The sequence below is a fragment of the Numenius arquata genome, chromosome 2 (genome assembly GCF_964106895.1).
Source record: "Numenius arquata chromosome 2, bNumArq3.hap1.1, whole genome shotgun sequence".
Classification (NCBI taxonomy): domain Eukaryota; kingdom Metazoa; phylum Chordata; class Aves; order Charadriiformes; family Scolopacidae; genus Numenius; species Numenius arquata.
In genome coordinates, this window is record NC_133577.1 from 5,943,902 (window position 1) to 5,961,907 (window position 18,006).

Consider the following 18,006-nt stretch of genomic DNA (forward strand, 5'->3'; position numbering starts at 1 on the left):
AGCACACTTTAACAGCCAAGTCACAAACGTGAGGCTGCATCTAGGACTGTTATTTATGTGAGCAATTCAAGGCTGTATTAGGAAAACACAAAATTAGGGAAACACAAAATTAGGAAAACACAGAAATCTCTGTGTGCCTGAGCATGGCTTTCATTTTCAGCTAGTTTTTGCTAAAAGACATGGTTTCTTCAGGGTAGGCTCTATAGTGGAACATGGTTTAATCCCTAGTTATTTCTTAGAGTTGGTCTGTAGAAGTTTGATGAGTTCAGTCAACCCGTCCTCCCCCCAGGCAAACAGCTGAAATCAAGGGTGTCCTGTGAAACCACTACACAGTTACCAGCCAAGGTGGCTTTTGGCCATTTGTAACCTTCATGGCATTCTCCATCTTCCTCAGGTGGCTGTCAGGAGCACAAGCTCTCTGGTGGGCACACATGAAGCATGTTGCATACAGGGTTTTTATGAAATTTTTTTTTCCAGTGATGCCCAGTTTGTTTTTTTCAGTGGTGCCCAGTGACAGGACAAAAGGAAATGGGCACAAACTTGAATGTAAGAAGTTCCATCTAAACATGAGGAGGACCTTCTTTACTTTGAGGGTGCCAGATCCCTGGGACAGGCTGCCCAGAGAGGTGGTGGAGTCTCCTTCTCTGGAGACATTCAAAACCCACCTGGACACGTTCCTGTGCAACCTGCTCTGGGTGGACCTGCTCTGGCAGAGGGGTTGGACTGGATGATCTCCAGAGGTCCCTTCCGACCCCATATCATTCTGTAAGTCTGTGAAATTCTGTGTAAGCAGTTAAAGTGGTACAGCGCAGCCCAGTTCTACATATGGGATAATTTTACTTAAACTACTTGCTTTGGGCCCGGCAACTTCTCTGTGACATATCTAGGCTAGCTAAATAGTTGTCCTATCGTAGGGGATCGTAGGAGTAACTGCTTGTAAAACATATAGCTCAGCTGCCTTAGAGAGGAATAAAATCAGCCTTACACAGGTAATTCCCAGGTGCCACACCTCTGCTACTTACATTTTTCTGTCAAAGAAATGCCTTTCATTTACTGTGCCTTTATGGGTCAGTTGGGAACAGCAGCAGCTACTTCTTTAAGCACTTTGAGATTTACAGATAAAGCATGCATACCAAGCATATCTTTAAGAGTTTCGGCCATGAATTTTCACTTTGAGATTCTCCAGCCCAAAGCAGGGTTTTGCTGAAACCTGTTATGCTGAAAATCTTATATTGAAATGACCTCTTCAGTTTTAAATGTTGGACATGGAATTGATTTGGAAAGCGTGCTGGAATGAAAATCAACATTGTCAACTTTTCCTTTTGTCTTGATACAAAATGCCTATTATGATTCCCCCAAGTTTTATTTTGCAAGTTGTTTTGTCTTTCTACTGCAAATTAGAACAGAAAATAATTTTCAAGGGTCATGATTCATCTAAATTCCTTTTTCACAATAAGTTCTGCTTATTTCTTGTCCTATGGGATTGCCAACCCAAAGAGAGCTTAAAAATAGGCTATTTAATGAAAAGGGACTGTAACGGCCGCACGTCAGCTCCTGCCCCAATTATATGCCTCCATGTGTATTCAAGACTCTGACAGTCTACTGAGGTGCTTTAATCTGTGACCATTTCCCAGGGCGGCCCACTGAGGGCAGGAGTTACCAGGCTTTTTTTGATCAACCTGGTCTGGTGGGAGGTGTCCCTGCCCAGGGCAGGGGGGCTGGAACTCCATGATCTTTAAGGTCCCTTCCAACCCAAACCATTCTATGATTCTATGATTTTAGGTTCACGGTTTCATGCGAGTGCTCACTCCAAACCTTTCTGTGCCCTCTCAAATTCACTGGACACCGATTTCCAGTGTAACCCCTTGATGCTTAACAATTTTTAATACTTGTAAAATATTCTGTATTCGTAAAGATCCCTGTGGAAAATAGTATGTGTTGCCCTCGGTCCCATAAATAAATAAAAAGCACATCATACCAATTCTTCCAGTAAATGTTATCCAATCCTGCAAAGACAAAGCCATGAGGAATATCACTCATAGAAACATGTATATTTATTATTTATATCATACAATGCATATTGCTTATTAGTTATATTACTTATAGTTATATTATTTGTATTATAAAGCCTTAGCTATACCTGCGTGTTTTCCACTACAGTCTTTACTATAAATACAGACTCATTAAATTTAGGTACTCAAAATCACAACAAAAAATACCCTTTGGATTATTCTGACAACTCCCAAGTAATTTAAATGTAATTTTATAGAGGTAAAATTTGAGGGTGTTGGCTTTTTGCCTGGAATTTCTGTCTGTCAAGCTCCATAGCTGGAGTGGCTTTGTCCACACCTTTGGGTGCCAGGAAACCCCAGACAAAAGGCTGCTTGCGGTACCAGCGTAGATGGATGCGTTGGACCTATGTTATAAATATGCTGCCTGTACACAGCAAAATTGATAGAATCATAGAATCATCTAGGTTGGAAGGGACCTTTAAGATCACCTAGTCCAACCATCACCCTCACTCTGATAAAAAAAAAAATAAAAATCACTAAACCATGTCCCCCAGCACCATGTCAACCTGTCTTTTGAACACCTCCAGGGATGGTGCCTCAACCACTTCCCTGGGCAGCCCATTCCAATGCTTGATAACGGTTTCAGTGTAAAAATTCTTCCTGATATCCAATCTGAACCTCCCCTGGTGCAACTTGAGGCTGTTTCCTCTAGTCGTGTCGCCCGTGACCTGGGAGAAGAGACCAACCCCCACCTCTCTACACTCTCCTTTCAGGGAGTTGTAGAGAGCAATGAGGTCCCCCCTCAGCCTCCTTTTCTCCAGGCTGAACACCCCCAGCTCCCTCAGCCGCTCCTCATAAGACTTGTTCTCCAGACCCCTCACCAGCTTCGTTGCCCTTCTCTAGACCCGCTCCAGCACCTCAATGTCTTTTTTGTGGTAAGGGGCCCAAAACTGGACACAGTACTCAAGGCAGGGCAAATGATGTGTTCTTGGTCAATGGGATCTCCACATACGAACTGCTGCACCCGTGCAATAATGCTGACGTACCCCAGGTGCCGTGAACTCACTGCCCACGGATGTCACTGCTCCTGTACGTTACAGGAACCGCATTCAGAAACTCAACATCCCTATTTTTGGCAAACATCTCCTCCACGTTTGATTATACTTTATTCTGGTTGTGAGTATTATCTCCCAAGTTCATTTTAAAATCTGTGCAGCTTCACCTACGAGCACTGAAACCCCTGTTTTTTCAGGGTGCTGTTCCATATTGCCAGGAACCTCCACTGGACCAGTACCTCAGCTCTCAGCATTTTGATTTCATAGAATCATAGAATCATTCAGGTTGGAAGAGACCCTTGGGATCATCGAGTCCAACCATCTACCCTACACTACAAAGTTCTTCCCTATATCATATCCCCCAACACCACATCTAAACGGCTCTTAAACACATCCAGGGATGGTGACTCAACCCCCTCCCTGGGCAGCCTATTCCAATGCCCGACCACTCTTTCTGTGAAAAATTCTTTCCTAATGTTCAGTCTAAACCTACCCTGTTGGAGCTTGAAGCCATTCCCTCTCATTCTGTCATTAATTACCTGTGCGAAGAGACCAGCACCAACCTCTCTACAGTGTCCTTTCAAGTAGTTGCAGAGAGTGATGAGGTCTCCCCTCAGTCTCCTCTTCCTCAAACTAAACAGTCCCAGCTCCCTCAATCGTTCTTCATACGATTGATGCTCCAGGCCCTTCACCAGCTTCGTTGCCCTCCTCTGTACCCGCTCCAGCACCTCGATATCTCTCTTGTATTGAGGTGCCCAAAACTGGACACAATACTCCAGGTGTGGCCTCACCAGTGCCGAGTACAGGGGCACAATCACCTCCCTGCTTCTGCTGGTCACACTATTTCTAATACAAGCCAGGATGCCGTTGGCTTTCTTGGCCACCTGGGCACACTCCCGGCTCATATTCAGCCGCTTGTCAATTAGAACCCCCAGGTCTCCTTCTTCCATTGATATATGGGCTTGGCTCATCGTTAATTCAAAAGGGTTCAATGATCTCAGCAACTCCTTTTTTTTGTGTGTGTAACTTTTCCTTTTAGTACATGAATGGTTTTGTTTCTATAGTGCTTATCACCGTAACAACCCTCCTCCCTCCCCAAATTACCTTGAATGATCTGTTACTACACTGTTGTGATTTATGTATATATTCTAGGTCCAAAAGTCAGGTGACTTCTTCTTAAGAATTCTACCTTGCCAAAGAATTGTCTAAAAAATGAGTCACTTGTTACATCAACTAAAAATACGAAATCCCAGTGGGGCGTGGCAGCTGTTTCCCATATCCATGAGATTTCATCATTAATCATCCCATTCAGGTCATTCAGCCTTCCCTAGCACCCAGTCACACATGGGTTTGATTGCTCGTAACTCCCCCTGAGACCAGAGCCAAGTGTGGTCGGATTCTCCCAACCTGCTCTCTCCCCTCCAGGGCTGGGCCAGAAAGATCTCCCCTGAAGCTCACTAAAGTTGTCCAGGGGATTTTAACGAGCATGGAATTAAGCTGTGGCTGAATAGTGATGGTTTTTTACACAAGTTAGGTCGATGGCTGGACTAGATGATCTTAAAGGTCCCTTCCAACCTAGACAATTCTATGGTTCCATGATTCTATGAATACAGATTGGCACGTAAACAAGGGTACAGATGTTCTTCGTGTCAAAAAAAAAAAATGGGCATTATACAAATCCTCCAGTTATCTTCAGAGCTTTTAGGAAAAACTAAAAGGAACAAAAATATTTTCCCTAATTGTATACATAAAATTAAGAGTAATTAAAGGACAGGGGGTGAAAAACAAACCAAAAAAAAAAAAAAAAAATCCAGGGTGGTAAATGCATTTTAAAACTAAAACATTTACGGAAGATGACAGCTAAAAAGAAAAAAAATCAGGAGAATGGCAAACCTGTCTTTCCAGAAATCGGAAGCTGGTTTAAGACACCAGTGTCTGACAGATTCACTCTCTGTACAGGCTCAGAGGGAGAAAGAGTTGTTGAGGATACAGAGGGCCACTAGCACAGGGCTGTATGTGGGCCATGAATAATCTGAGGTTAGAAATGGGAAGGTTTCTAATCATAGGAGAAGTGCCGTCTTCCACTGAAAGAAGCAGGTTGAGTACGTCATCCTTTTCCCTATACTTAAAAATTCTTGATCAGTATATGAATGCTCTTTGGCATGGTTTTGATACAGAATGAAACCGTATCTTCTCGCATCTGAGACCTTCCGTAGATCGCAACGTTCTTGAAATGTCTAGGGTTCCCCCTCAATTGTGATGCATTTGAGAGGTTTGGGCTTAGCAAAGAGCTTTCTGCGCCTGGCGCTTCTGAGGAAAGCACACAGCCGTGTTTTGCAGTGTACACCCAAGCTCATTTGACTGGAAAATGAAGCTGTTGCCTCCTGGACGTAGGAGGTCTTTAACTTCATTTTATTAAGCCAGCACTTCACGGATACTGACATTCACCTTAAGAGAAGTAAAGAATGGCCATTTGCTTGAGTTTATGAAATGAATCCGTGAACCACAAACACCACCAAGTTTCTACAACCGTCAGTTAAAACAGTTTTAATTAAGCCACCACATTTGAAAGGAGTGCCACATACATTAGTACCACTTGAGAGTAATTGATGACTATTTGCCATAGCTTTCTCCTGAACATCTGAATTGTGTAACATGCTGGTTATGCTCCCACCCCTCCCAGTATGTTCAGAGCCAAGTTTACTTTACATTTGTGCTTTTTTGACAAGTTATGACAACGCTTATAAAAAAAAAACATACAAAAGACGTAAGTTATGGTAAACACTATTACCAAACCGTCCTTCCTTTCATTAGGAAGGGTGTCCATTTTCTTATATCTTTTCTCCTTCTCAGCTTTAGCTGCGCAAGGATTTTTCAGACTTGGGATTCTCTGCCATGTTTTGAATTCACTAGAAAGTTAGGTACTATCATTACTCATGATACAGATGAGTCTACACAGTATTCCCCACCAGCCAGTACTGTACAGAAAAGAGGGAAAAAAAAAAAGGATTCCCTTCTCCAGCAAGAATCATAAATACAGTTGATTGTATATGCCACGACTGAGCTTGTAACATAGTTCTGAAGTCTGCAGATGTATAAAATACAGGCCTGGAAGGGACCTTCAGAAGTCACCCGGCCTTTCCAAAACAGGATCACATGCAATATACAGAATTACCAAATTAAAAAAGGTGTTACAAAACAGAAAGCTATACAATATATAACACAAGAAATACTGGGCATTGAAAATGCTTAGTTCTGAAGGACTTTAGCTTTACAGTGTGCTGGCTAATGTTTTGATGTTCTATTTTGCATATGCATGAACACATATACCCACACATTTACACTGTCCCAAGTACTGGGCTCCCAATAATAAGTTCCCAGCTGCTTGTTACACAGAGTAATGCACAGTATTTGCTTTCCACCCTGCCTGTACCCCGCTTGGAAACCTGTCTCTGCTAGAGCAACTTCCCCCATACCTGGAAGAGGAGCTCCACAAATGAGTCTCTTCCTTTTTCCTCCCAAGCTGAAGAAAGCTCTGACAAAGATTATAGACCATAATTAAATCTGCTGTAAGCTGCTGCAGGTCCGTGACCAACACAGACAGGGCTCTGCCTCGCTGGAATACTTATTTGGAATTGCTGGCTCCACAAACACGAGCGAGGAGCCAGCCAGATTGCTCCATGAGACAGGCGTCTGTATGAAGTTTGCCTATATAAACTGCTCCCAGAACTGCTTTCCTATTTTTACCTGTTAATCCTTGTGACTCACAAAGCATCCCCAAGTTTACTAAACTTTGCAGTACCTACAGCGTGCTTTAGAAACTTTGGGAGGTTTTCAACGTCTTATGCTAAGATTTCCCTCCAAAGTGCAGCTGAAAATTAAAACACTGAGGTTTTAAAAAGGTAGACATAAAGAACAATGTATGTTTCTACTCAAAGGTATTTTCTAAATCAGCATCCCTGAAATACCATGTAAAATGTATGTAGTTTAACATCTGAAAGTTTATTGATTCTCTCTGTGACAATGTATATTAAATTCTATGTGGCTCCATCACAAGTCCTGCAGTGGCCACAAGAACACCAGTAAGTGTTACCTTAACCACTGTTATACACACCAGCTCCATGCTTTAGAGGAGATCTCCGTCCAACAGCACCAATCGGTGGAAAATACATTTTAATTTTATTTTACCCTTAATTCAAATAGCTAATAGTCAACACTAGTCCAGTAACGGGAATGAGAAGAGATTCTTAGGCAGCAGGTGACTGCAATAGTCTCAGGGAAGTTCCTCCCTTGGGACTGTGGTGGAAGAAAAGGCATTCTTTGGAAGGTTGGTTCTTTTTCTAGTTCCATTTAAGGCACTTTGTCAGAGGTGAAAACAAAATAACTTGCAGGTCCCTCTAATGGGTTGTTTAAAATCTCTCCTCTTCCTTTCTACACTTGAAACACTACATCTTTATTCATAAGCGAATGTTTGAATAAAATAAGGATGACTCCCTTAGTTGGGAGGGGAACAAGCAAGTAAACCACCCAAATAGAATCGACATGAGAATACGTACGTAATACTTTAGGTAAAAGCTACTTGCTTAAAGATGCCAATGTTTTTACTAATTTATCGCCAGGGCTAGTAAGAAATACTCTGGAGAAATAAGGTGTGTTTTTTTCAGTCTCCTATAATCGCACCAAATTTACATCAGAGGTGCTCCTCTGTTGTTTTGACAGTTGACTGTACTTGGATTTAACCTTTCAATTTAAGTATGGTGCTCGCTCTGGGGAGGAGTAGTAATAGGTAGGCTTGATGTTTCCCAGGACTTCATCTTCCCAGTTGGGGAGGCAGCAGAAAAAGAAAGCACAACCTATGACAACAACGGTGCTGGCCCAACCAAAGCCATAAGCCCAGCTGAACATGTTATCTCCCATCAGTGGAATTTCTTCTGCGAATTTGACTGGGTAGATGACCAAGCCTATGATCTGGAATGCAGCTAGAGAGAGAAAGAAAAGAAAAAAAGAAACGCAAGAGTAAATGACAATCAATATATCACATTTCTCACTTTAAAAAAAAAAAGGTACTTGGAGTTAAGTGCATATCCTTTTAAGATACGTAAAGTCCTACAATCAAATCTGCTTTCTTACAGAGGTACATGACTCTGGCCAAGGCAGATTCCCACGCCCATCTGGCTGACATTGCCTGGTTGCCGAGGCACATACCTGCATGCCGTGACCAGCCCTGTCCCACAGCCAGCCACCATGATCCCTGCGGAGCCGGTTACCTCCCACCTGTACCACAGCCCCATCGCTCCTCCAGCTCTCGGAGAGGTGGAAAGCAGCCGGGGCTCTCAGCTCCGAAGCCTCAGTACGTGACATGCGGGGTCAGAGGTGATGGTTGCCACCGTCCTCTGCCTTTGGGAAAGTGCTAACTGGCAAACGCCACTGGAACTTCCCTAACCATTATCTTCCCAGAGCATAAATCAGCCTTCCCTTGTTCCCCATGAAAATGAGTCATAAACCGGACAAAGACAGCTCGTTTCATAAGGGAGGCTCCGTCTAGCGTGTTTTTCTGCTGACGCTTGTTTTACATCTGAAATAACCCTGTCTCTGTGCCCAGCCTTACCAACAACAAAGAGCAAGCCTCCGATTCCTCGCACGAAGTTGAAGCGGAGTATCTCGATGGAGAAGGCGATGACTGCGAGGGCGAAACAGATGACCAGGATCACAAAGCCGACGAGGTACGTGGCAGCCGCTGCTCTCCCCCATCCTTCAAGAGAAAACAAGAAACATGTCACAGGCAGCAGTGCGCTGAGCTGTAGGTCAGTGCAGGTCTTTGGTTTCCTTTGGTCATTTGGTTTTTTGTTGAAATCCTTTGCTGCAAGGAGCATTCCCTACGTCAAAGCGATCCTGGATGTCTCCGAAGCGCACGGCTGCAGAGTTCCACAGGGAAGTTTACAAAACCACTTCCAGGCATGGGGAAGCGTGAGAGCAGACGAGAGGGTACCACCACAGGAGATGCTGCCAGCCTTCAGCTTCTTGCCGGTTTGTTTATGACACGAATAAAGTACAAAAAGTGGAGCAAAATTAGCATGACCACAGAGAAACAGAGCTGGAATAGCCGACGCGAGAGATGACAAAGAGAAAGCTGTTGAAGGTAAATATCTGTTCACAGCTGGAAAGATTTTAGAAGCAGCTCAAATGTAGCAGGTAGAGGAGAGAGTAGAGTCGGAGGTAGAATGGAAGAGTCCTCTTTGAATCATTACTTTGACATTTGGTGGGAGGGGGTGGTGCAGACTCTTAGGTTCAACCAACACCATCAAGGGACTGCAGGCTGGAGAGGCTGGGACACGAAGCAAGTGGCCTTATCCCAGCAGAGCAGCATCAGGACACAACCCACCCACCACAGGGCAGGACCAGAGCAACGAAAGTAAGAAAACCTCCCAGAAAAACGGCCAGCAATTCCACTTCCACAGGAACACAGGCTTGTGGAAAGGTCCTCGTTATGGCCAGACCCCATCCTCTTTAGAAACCGAGGCAGAAGTTCAGGTGAGCCCAATGCAAACAACCAGAAGGGAAGGTGTTCCCGCCCTGGAGGCAGGATACCTGCCCACATGGGCTAACCCATACCGGCTACGGCTTTGTTTTCCAGCTCAGCTGTCATCACGGCTCACTTTCCATGTCTGCATAACGTGGATCTCTGCTTTCACGGGTTCAGACAGAGGCAGGGCCGGATCCCGAGCTCCCTCTAATGTAGGAATAACGAGAGCGGCGAGATCTAGGTCGGAACATTTTCCAAAAAAAAAAAAAAAAATCTCTCTTTCCTCAGAGCCGTCTGTTCCAACACGGCAGAAGCGACTCTGGAATCAGCCTCCTTTCAACATAGCCTCCCTTCATTCTGGGTAAAAACTAAGAGGAAAAAGAGAGACAGAGAGCCTTCTCCTAAAGAGTTAAAATGCTCCACCTTAACCCACCTACTCTACTAGTTGCATAGATGGGGAAAAACTAGTAATTTGAGTCAGAGAATGCAGGAAAACTATCTCAGACACCTCTACTACGTACATCAATTTACTCTCTGAAAGCAAAGCATTGTTTTACAGCTATTTTAATTAGGTAGGCCTGAACCGGTTTCTCTTCCTTGTATTCCAATAGCAAAAGTGAAATACAGCAGCCATTCGTCAGCCAGACCTCAGCCCAAAATCCCCAACCACCACCACCACCGCCACCTCAACGTCGTCATGCTGGCACGGACAGGGTAAAGAAAAGGGTCTTCTTTCCCCTCTCCCTTCTTGGAGCTACTCAAGACAGCAAAAACTTTTCAAACTCGTTCTCCTTCAGGCAGTTGTGTGTGTTTCATACCCCTTCCCTAACTAAGAAGGGTGAGGAGGGAGGGAGGACACCTGATTGAGTGTCTGCAGATTAAAGCTACACCCGTGGTCTGATAAAATCTTCTCATACGAAACGTTCTCTGGCATTACCTAACGCAGGTACTGGATGTTGCCTCCACAACAGGGTTTATTTCGGGATAACTAATATAAAGGGCTATTTAACCATTACACACAGCCAGCCCAGGAAAAGCAATTCAGACTAAATGACCTAGGAATGCTACTTAATGATATTTGCCCTATTAAGAAAAAAAGCACAACAAGAAGAAAGAACACCTGGTTATCAAAGTACATTCCCTTTCAGATGCATCACCTACGCTGGCACAGTACACGAAGCCAAGGCTGGCATCTGCCTGAGAAAATTTATGTTGCAAACTCAAACACACCTGCAGGTTAGACACCCTGAGGTTTGGTGCCACACAAATAAGACAGGAGGAGATACGAGCCGGAAAACCCCCAGCGCTCCCTCTGCTATTTCCATATCCTCTGTGCCTAATTTACAAGTGTAACGAGCTTTTGGATGCAGGTCAGCCCTGGCTCCGCTCACAGTGATTTATTTTCTTGGCTCTGGCGATATGAAAATGACAACACATGCAGCTGTAGGAGATGTCTTGTCAGGAAGATGAGTATCAAGCCCAGCTTTGTTTCAGGTCTTCAGACAGAGGGCAGTAGTAGAAGGCACCACCATCATGAAATTCAGTGGGTTTTGTGCTCACGTGTGACAGAGATCAGTGCTGGTGACCCCATACCTTCCTCTCCTTCTCCTGCTGGATTATCTTCTCCAGCAGCAGTTACCAGTGGGTTGATACCGATAAGACTGTCATAGGTGATCTCCACAGCATTGGATGGGTCTACTCTGGGCTGGACTAGACAACAGCCATCGAGTGGCCAGCCGGCCACATGAGCACCGGTGGAAGTCATGGGAAGAGCAGCAAAAAGCTCTGGAAGGCTGATAGGCTGACGGAGCCACCGCAGGCACCCAGATCTCCTGTCTCCATCTGCAAGATCTTCTGCCTATGGCTCCCAGTGGCCAGGAGGGGAGAGATGCTGCCTTAAGATCTGAAGAGACGTGCTCACACTCATAGAAGGATGACCAGTCCCAGTTTCTAGCTGGTTTGTGCTCAGAAATACCTTGTAATCACAAGATGTTTAGCCAGAATTTAAGTTTTCCCATAAAACCAGAAAATTCTCAGGCTCCATCATTTGGCAGAGAGAGTACTTCTTACTCAAAATAGGCATAAATATGATGTCTTTTATGAAACCAACAATAACGCCACAGTAATTTGGGGCTGCATAAACAGGACAGCAGAAAAGCAGAAGAACAATTGGAGGTATTAGCACTCCCCAGGTCGGCTTTGCCTCAAAGAAGAATCAAGTTCTTTGCATCTAATCAGCAGAAAAGTATTTATCAATTAGCTGGTGTTGAAAGAACATTTAAAAAAACCGAACTGTTCAGAGGCTGAAGGTCTATAATTACTAGGAAGGACTAAGAGTTTTATTACATAGCTTGATTAATGATGACTATGGAAAGGAACTAAGCTGCAAATGTTATCGTGCAAATAACTAGGAGGGGCTGGGATCATTTAAGTTAATCATGAGTGATATGATGAAATTAAAATTTGAAATAAAGGCTGCAGAATCTTAGCGTTAGGTGATTTTATTTGGCTGTGCCTCAGCCTCACCAGGGAGGAGATGAGATGGAAGCTGAAGCAGTAGGATATTTAAATCTAGATTTCCCTTTAGAACTGAATAAAAGGACTGGGAAAATAGTCTAGCAGGAAAATGAACTGCTACAGGGTTTGAAGTAACAAGCCTTTCCCATCTCTGTTCACTTACTTACAAAAGCAGAAGCTAGTTTGTTAGCTTGTGAATAACTGGAATCTTAGGGTAGAAGTTTTTACCATGACATGCATAGATGAGGCACGTTTTTACACTGTAGTTATAATATTTTTCTATATATAAATGGCAGTAGCGATTCTTGTTTGGCCTTGAGAGCCCATTACATAGAATGCCCCAAAATAGCTGCTTTTGTTGAGGAAAGAAAGGAGTAGGGGACTCTTAAGAGAGCCCTGTCAGTAATATTTTCTCACTCACACAATGTGCAAACTTCCACAGTAGCGTGACTGGTGAAGTTATGTGTGTACACACCACGAGCACAGGAGAGCCCAGAATCAAAGATTTGCTGGGAGGGCTGGCTGGGATTTAATACTGGCAACGACAGCTCTGTTTCGGTTTTAGGAGTGCAGGAAAATTAATTGCTGTAATAACAAACTATTAAATAAAAGCCCACTAGTACAAACTTAGCTTCAAACAAACTTAGGGCCACAAAGGTGCTCAGAGAGCTCGAGTACCTCTGCTGTGAGGACAGGCTGAGAGAGCTGGGGTTGTTCAGCCTGGTGAAGAGAAGGCTCTGGGGAGAGTATCTAATCTTTCCAGTATCTAATGGGTGCTACAGGAGAGATGGGGAGGGACCCTTGGTCAGGGAGTGGAGCCATAGGATGAGGGGGAATGGTTTTAAACTGAAAGAGGGGAGGTTCAGATTAGATATTAGGAAGAAATTCTTTCCTGTGAGGGTGGTGAGACACTGGAACAGGTTGCCCAGGGAAGCTGTGGCTGCCCCATCCCTGGAGGGGTTCAAGGCCAGGCTGGATGGGGCTTTGAGCAACCTGGTCTGGTGGGAGGTGTCCCTGCCCATGGCAGGGGGGTTGGAACTGATGATCTTTAAGGTCCCTCCCAACCCAAACCACTCTATGATTCTATGATTCTCTTGGCTCTGCCAGGAGTTCAAGAGAGGCACAAACCTACAAATTTCCAACTTTTAAGGTCTCTGGGTTGCTAGCAGTGGAAGTGTGCCTGGCCGGGGGCCAGCAAAGCCCACTGGCCAGGACGCCAGCCTTCTCCTGCTGGTTGGGACCTTTTAGTGGGGAGTTGCAGTACATGTTTTCCGGGTGTAAACAGGGACACCAACTGCTAGACCTCTTCCATTAGCATTTTCTGAGTGCCTGCACTCAGCAGGCACTATAAACTAAGTTACCTTGTCTTGAGTACATCCTGGCGTCGTAAATCAGAGAGAAGCTGTGCCTGAAAAGAGGCATGCCGAGAAGATAAGCGTCCCTGTAACATTCCTCCTTTATTTACCCGGCCCTTCAGTGAAGTCGACACCCGCACTCAGCTTCACCAATAAGCCCTGGTATCAAAGTCCATGCCTGTAGGGACACAGGTACAGTGGCACAGCCACGGTGAAACATGACTCACAAAGGCTGGGCTCCTACTTCCAGGTTCCACCTTCTTTTTTTTTTTTTTTTTTTTTTATTTTTTTTCCTTTGGCACCTACTAAGGATCCAGATGAATACTCCCTTTTTGCTAGGCCGGCTGTTGCGTACTTAATGAATACCAAGTGGCTGGTAGGAATATCAGCAAGAGTTAACCTCCGTGGGATCACCATTAACTCACACATACACGCCCGTCTTTTACAGCGATGATTTAAAGCAAAAAGTCGCCGGGAGCAGCCCTTCAGAACTGGGAGGAGGCAGCCACCCACAAATATTGCTCCTTAAATTACGGCTTGGCCGCTATAAAGACAACCACCCTCTCCAAGTAACCACACTGCAAACAGTCCTGGCTCTATCTGATGGCTCGCTGATGCCTTTTAAACACACAAGTCAACAGTTTAATCCTGCAGTGGTCCAGACTAAGTCATCTTAAGTCATGCTATCGTGCAGAACAGCAGCTCATTCTCTAAGCAATCCTGCTTCAGCAGGGGAGTTGGACTAGATGATCTATATGGTCCCTTCCAACTCTAAAAAAATTCAGTGAAATTCAGTGAAATTCAGCTCCGCGTCGCAACGCGTCCCACTAGACAGATGCCGCCAGCCAGGTACTTCCCAGACACAAACTGGCGCAGAGAGCTCTCAACAAAACCCCTTCCCCGCCTCCCCACCAAATGACACCTTACTCTTCTCTCCTCCTTTCCACTTCGTCCCTCTCGTGTGGCATTTGCAGGCGGGCATTAAGCAGCCAGGCGGTTCAGCAGACGCCCCGATTTGCAAATCTTTGCTCCTGCCCCTTTCTCCCCATTTAAAACAAGTGACTCGGCTGCTTTTTCTCCTCCTCTCCTCAGCACACACGCCGCAGCTCAATTAACCAGCTGTCTAATAGAGCTTTCCATTAATGGGGATCCACTCCGAAGTTTTCATCAGGAGAGGCGCAGGATGGTTTAGTGCATAGTAGTTACTGTATGCAAAACACAAGTTATGCATCTCAATTAATTAACTTCTATTTTCCTGCAGCGGTGCTGTAAATGCCTGCTAGGCGTTTTTTCGTTTGTAAATGCCCTCAGTTATTTTGAGCCTAATTGCATTAGCATAGAAAAAAGGAAACAAAGTAAATCAAACCTGAATTCCTATGTTACATCCTGTCTCCAGATGTAAGTAGTATTTGAGCAGACAGTGGCACTGATGTCATGAAAATTAGAGAAGAGGCAAAGCCAAGCTGGTCTAAATAAGCCAAGGATTTAAATAAAATTCGGTTTAAATAAGCCAAGGCTTAAACAAGCGAAGTCAAGGACACTGCTCCTCTTTGACAGCTTGTTAACCGGGGGGAAAAAAAAAAAAAGAAAAAGCAGCAGAAAGTTGAAAGTTGCCCCACAACGCGGAGGGCTGACGCAGAGCACACACCCACGGTACTCAGGGAGAGGAGAAGCGGTGTCATTACAGGACAAAGCCAATTTCGGCAGCTCCAGCGCCTCAGCGCTGCTCCCCTGCGCAATGCAAACTTCAGCAACTCTGCTCTGGCTTTCCTTCTCTGCCTAACTGGCGGGGGGGGACACACACATGGATATTTTTGTCACGTCAGCCAGCTTTCTTCCACCTACGGTGAGACCTGCCGTCACCACCTGGCTGAGAAATGAAAACCCCCTGCTCTTGCAATATATTGAAGGTTTAGCTCAGGCACGAGTGTTGCAATGGAAAGGTTCTGGAAGTCAGACCTCGGTGACAAGGGATCTGCCCGGGGCAGGAGTCCCAGCTCTCCCAGCTAAAACACACCCTTCCAGCTCCCCAGTCCCCAAAGTACCCTCATCCAGGATCTTAAGGCGGGTCTGCTGACTTATCCAGAAGTATTTTTGTTTGAGGGAAAAGCAGATGTAATCAGACCCATGTGTCCTAGCAAAAACAAAACAACAAACAAACAAACAACAAAAAGTCCCCCAAAAGCCCAGGAACCGGTAGTGTGCGGTAAGAATATTATACCGGTGATGCCAGATACAGAAGCAGCTCAGCAAGTTAAAACAGAGGCCCAATTATCCCCTGATTTAGGCCCCAGTGCAATAGAGAGGTACATTCAGGAAATGGCATTTTTTTCCATCTGCAAACCCACATCAGGCCATTTCAAGCTACAGGTCGGGAGGCAACTGAGTATCCCGAGTTCCCTTGGCCAGGCAGGGTTAGAGGAAGGCGCTCTCTCCCTCCGGAGGGCTGGGGGAAGACAGTTTTGCTACCATCCAGGTTCCGGCTCTGCATAGGAGACCCTTCCTGAAGGTTTCCATGTTCACCATCCGACAACTGAGGTTGCCTACACCGGCCAGTGCCGGGACCACAGCCTGCAGGTCACTGCGACAAAGCAAACTGGAAAGCTGGAGGGACTTGTGGCCAGTTAGCTCTCTTAGTTTGGTTGACAAATAACTTTTTTTTTTAAAAAAAAAACAAAAAACCACAAAACACAAAACACCCTGACTTCTCATTGTTGTAATGATAAGAAAAGATTGAATAATAGAATCGTAGAATAGTTCGGGTTGGAAGGGATCTTAAAAGATCATTGAGTTCCAACCCCCCTGCCATGGACAGGGACACCTCCCACCAGACCAGGTTGCTCTGAAGCAGTCTGGACCTGTAATTCTTGGCTGGTTTATGCCCTGAAATGGTGTTAGTACTGGTTCTGCAAGGGAAACCCCATCCCAGAAAGCCACTGCTCCCCACCAGCCGTGGGGAGACGGGCTCACGGCGTTAGCTCCCACTGAACCTGCCGCTTTCCAGCCACCCCCTCTGGGTCCAGTGGGTGGCAGGGGCTGCGGTCCCACGGTGGGGAGGGCGAAGGGTCTCCCCGCTTACCGTAGTCCATGAGGGATTCGCAATTCCAGTTGAGGGCATCCGGGGTGCGGGTGCAGCTCTCCCACAGCGACGCTTGCTGCACGTAGGGCGCCGACTCGGACTCCAGCCAGCCCCTGCCCGCCAGGGCGATGATGCCCATGATGATGGCCAGCCCCAGCAGCAGGGGCAGGAGCCACCTGCACCTCCAGCAGGCGAGGCCGCACACCACCATCCTGCCCGGCCGGCGACGGGGTTGGGGCGGGGGGAGGACGGGACGGGACGGGACGGGACGGGACGGGACGGGACGGGACGGGAGAGCCGGGGATGCCGAGCGTGGCGGGCGGGGTGCGGCGGGGAGGCTCCGGCGGGACGGGTGACTGCGTGCCGGTCGCTCGGAGCGGGTTTTTAAGGCGCCGGGGGAGGAGGGAGTCCCACCCACATTCCTCTGACTAAGCCCGGCGGCGGCCGCAAGCGGTGGGAGCGGCGGAGAGGAGGGAACCGGCTCTGCCCCGGCCCCCCCCCCCTCCCCGGCCAGCCCCGACCCCCCCCCCTCCCTTTCCCACCCCGTCCCTTCTCTCGTCCTACCCCCGGTTGGGCTTGGCGTTTAACCCCTTGCGGGCAGCCACCCTCCCGCCTCCCCACCCGTTTCTCCGACGTGGCCCCGCCGGCCGCAAAAAAAAAGTAACCGAGGCCAAAACCTTCGGTTCTTGCTTGGTTTCACAAGCCCTGGCCTCCTGCCGGGTGTTGGAGCTCATCCTTCTCCTCTCTGTTCGATAGAGAGACAGACCAGCGTCATCCAACATTGATAAGCACAGAACCACAGAATGGTTTGGGTTGGGAGGGACCTTAAAGATCATCCAGTTCCAACCCCCTGCCATGGGCAGGGACACCTCCCACCAGACCAGGTTGCTCAAAGCCCCATCCAGCCTGGCCTTGAACCCCTCCAGGGATGGGGCAGCCACAGCTTCTCTGGGCAACCTGTTCCAGTGTCTCACCACCCTCCCAGAAAAGAATTTCTTCCTAAAATCTAATCTGAATCTCCCCTCTTTCAGTTTAAAACCATTACCCCTTGTCCTATCGCTCCCCTCCCTGATCAAGAGTCCCTCCCCATCTCTCCTGTAGCCCCCATTAGATACTGGAAGGGGCTCTAAGGTCTCCCCAGAGCCTTCTCTTCTCCAGGCTGAACAAACCCAACTTTTTCAACCTGTCCTCACAGCAGAGGTGCTCCAGTCCTCAGATAATCTTCGTGGCCCTCCACCGGACCCGTTCCAACAGGTCCATGTCCTTCCTAATGATGTTAGCCACCTCAGATACCAAAGGCTTGTAATGAGTTGCTTTGCAGTTGAAATGGTCAACTTCTTGCCCAGTTTTTGGACAGTTTTAATGCAAATGAGAAGAAGGAAGAAAGGTGTTATATGAGGATGGGAGTGTGACTTTATTAACAAGGAAGCCGTCACTTGCCTGGCATCAAGCTCAGCATTAAGCA

At 46.5% G+C, this 18,006-nt stretch overlaps 1 protein-coding gene across 1 annotated transcript; it reads right to left on the reverse strand.

Moving 5' to 3' along the window:
• Positions 1–7,810: 7,810 nt before the first annotated feature.
• Positions 7,811–16,752, reverse strand: LOC141479545 (p53 apoptosis effector related to PMP-22-like). Its single transcript, XM_074168778.1, has 3 exons — positions 16,542–16,752; positions 8,676–8,819; positions 7,811–8,046 (listed from the first exon to the last, which is right to left on the reverse strand). Exons 1-3 carry the CDS (start codon positions 16,750–16,752, stop codon positions 7,811–7,813), a joined length of 591 nt encoding a protein of 196 aa, XP_074024879.1.
• Between the last annotated feature and the right edge of the window lie 1,254 nt (positions 16,753–18,006).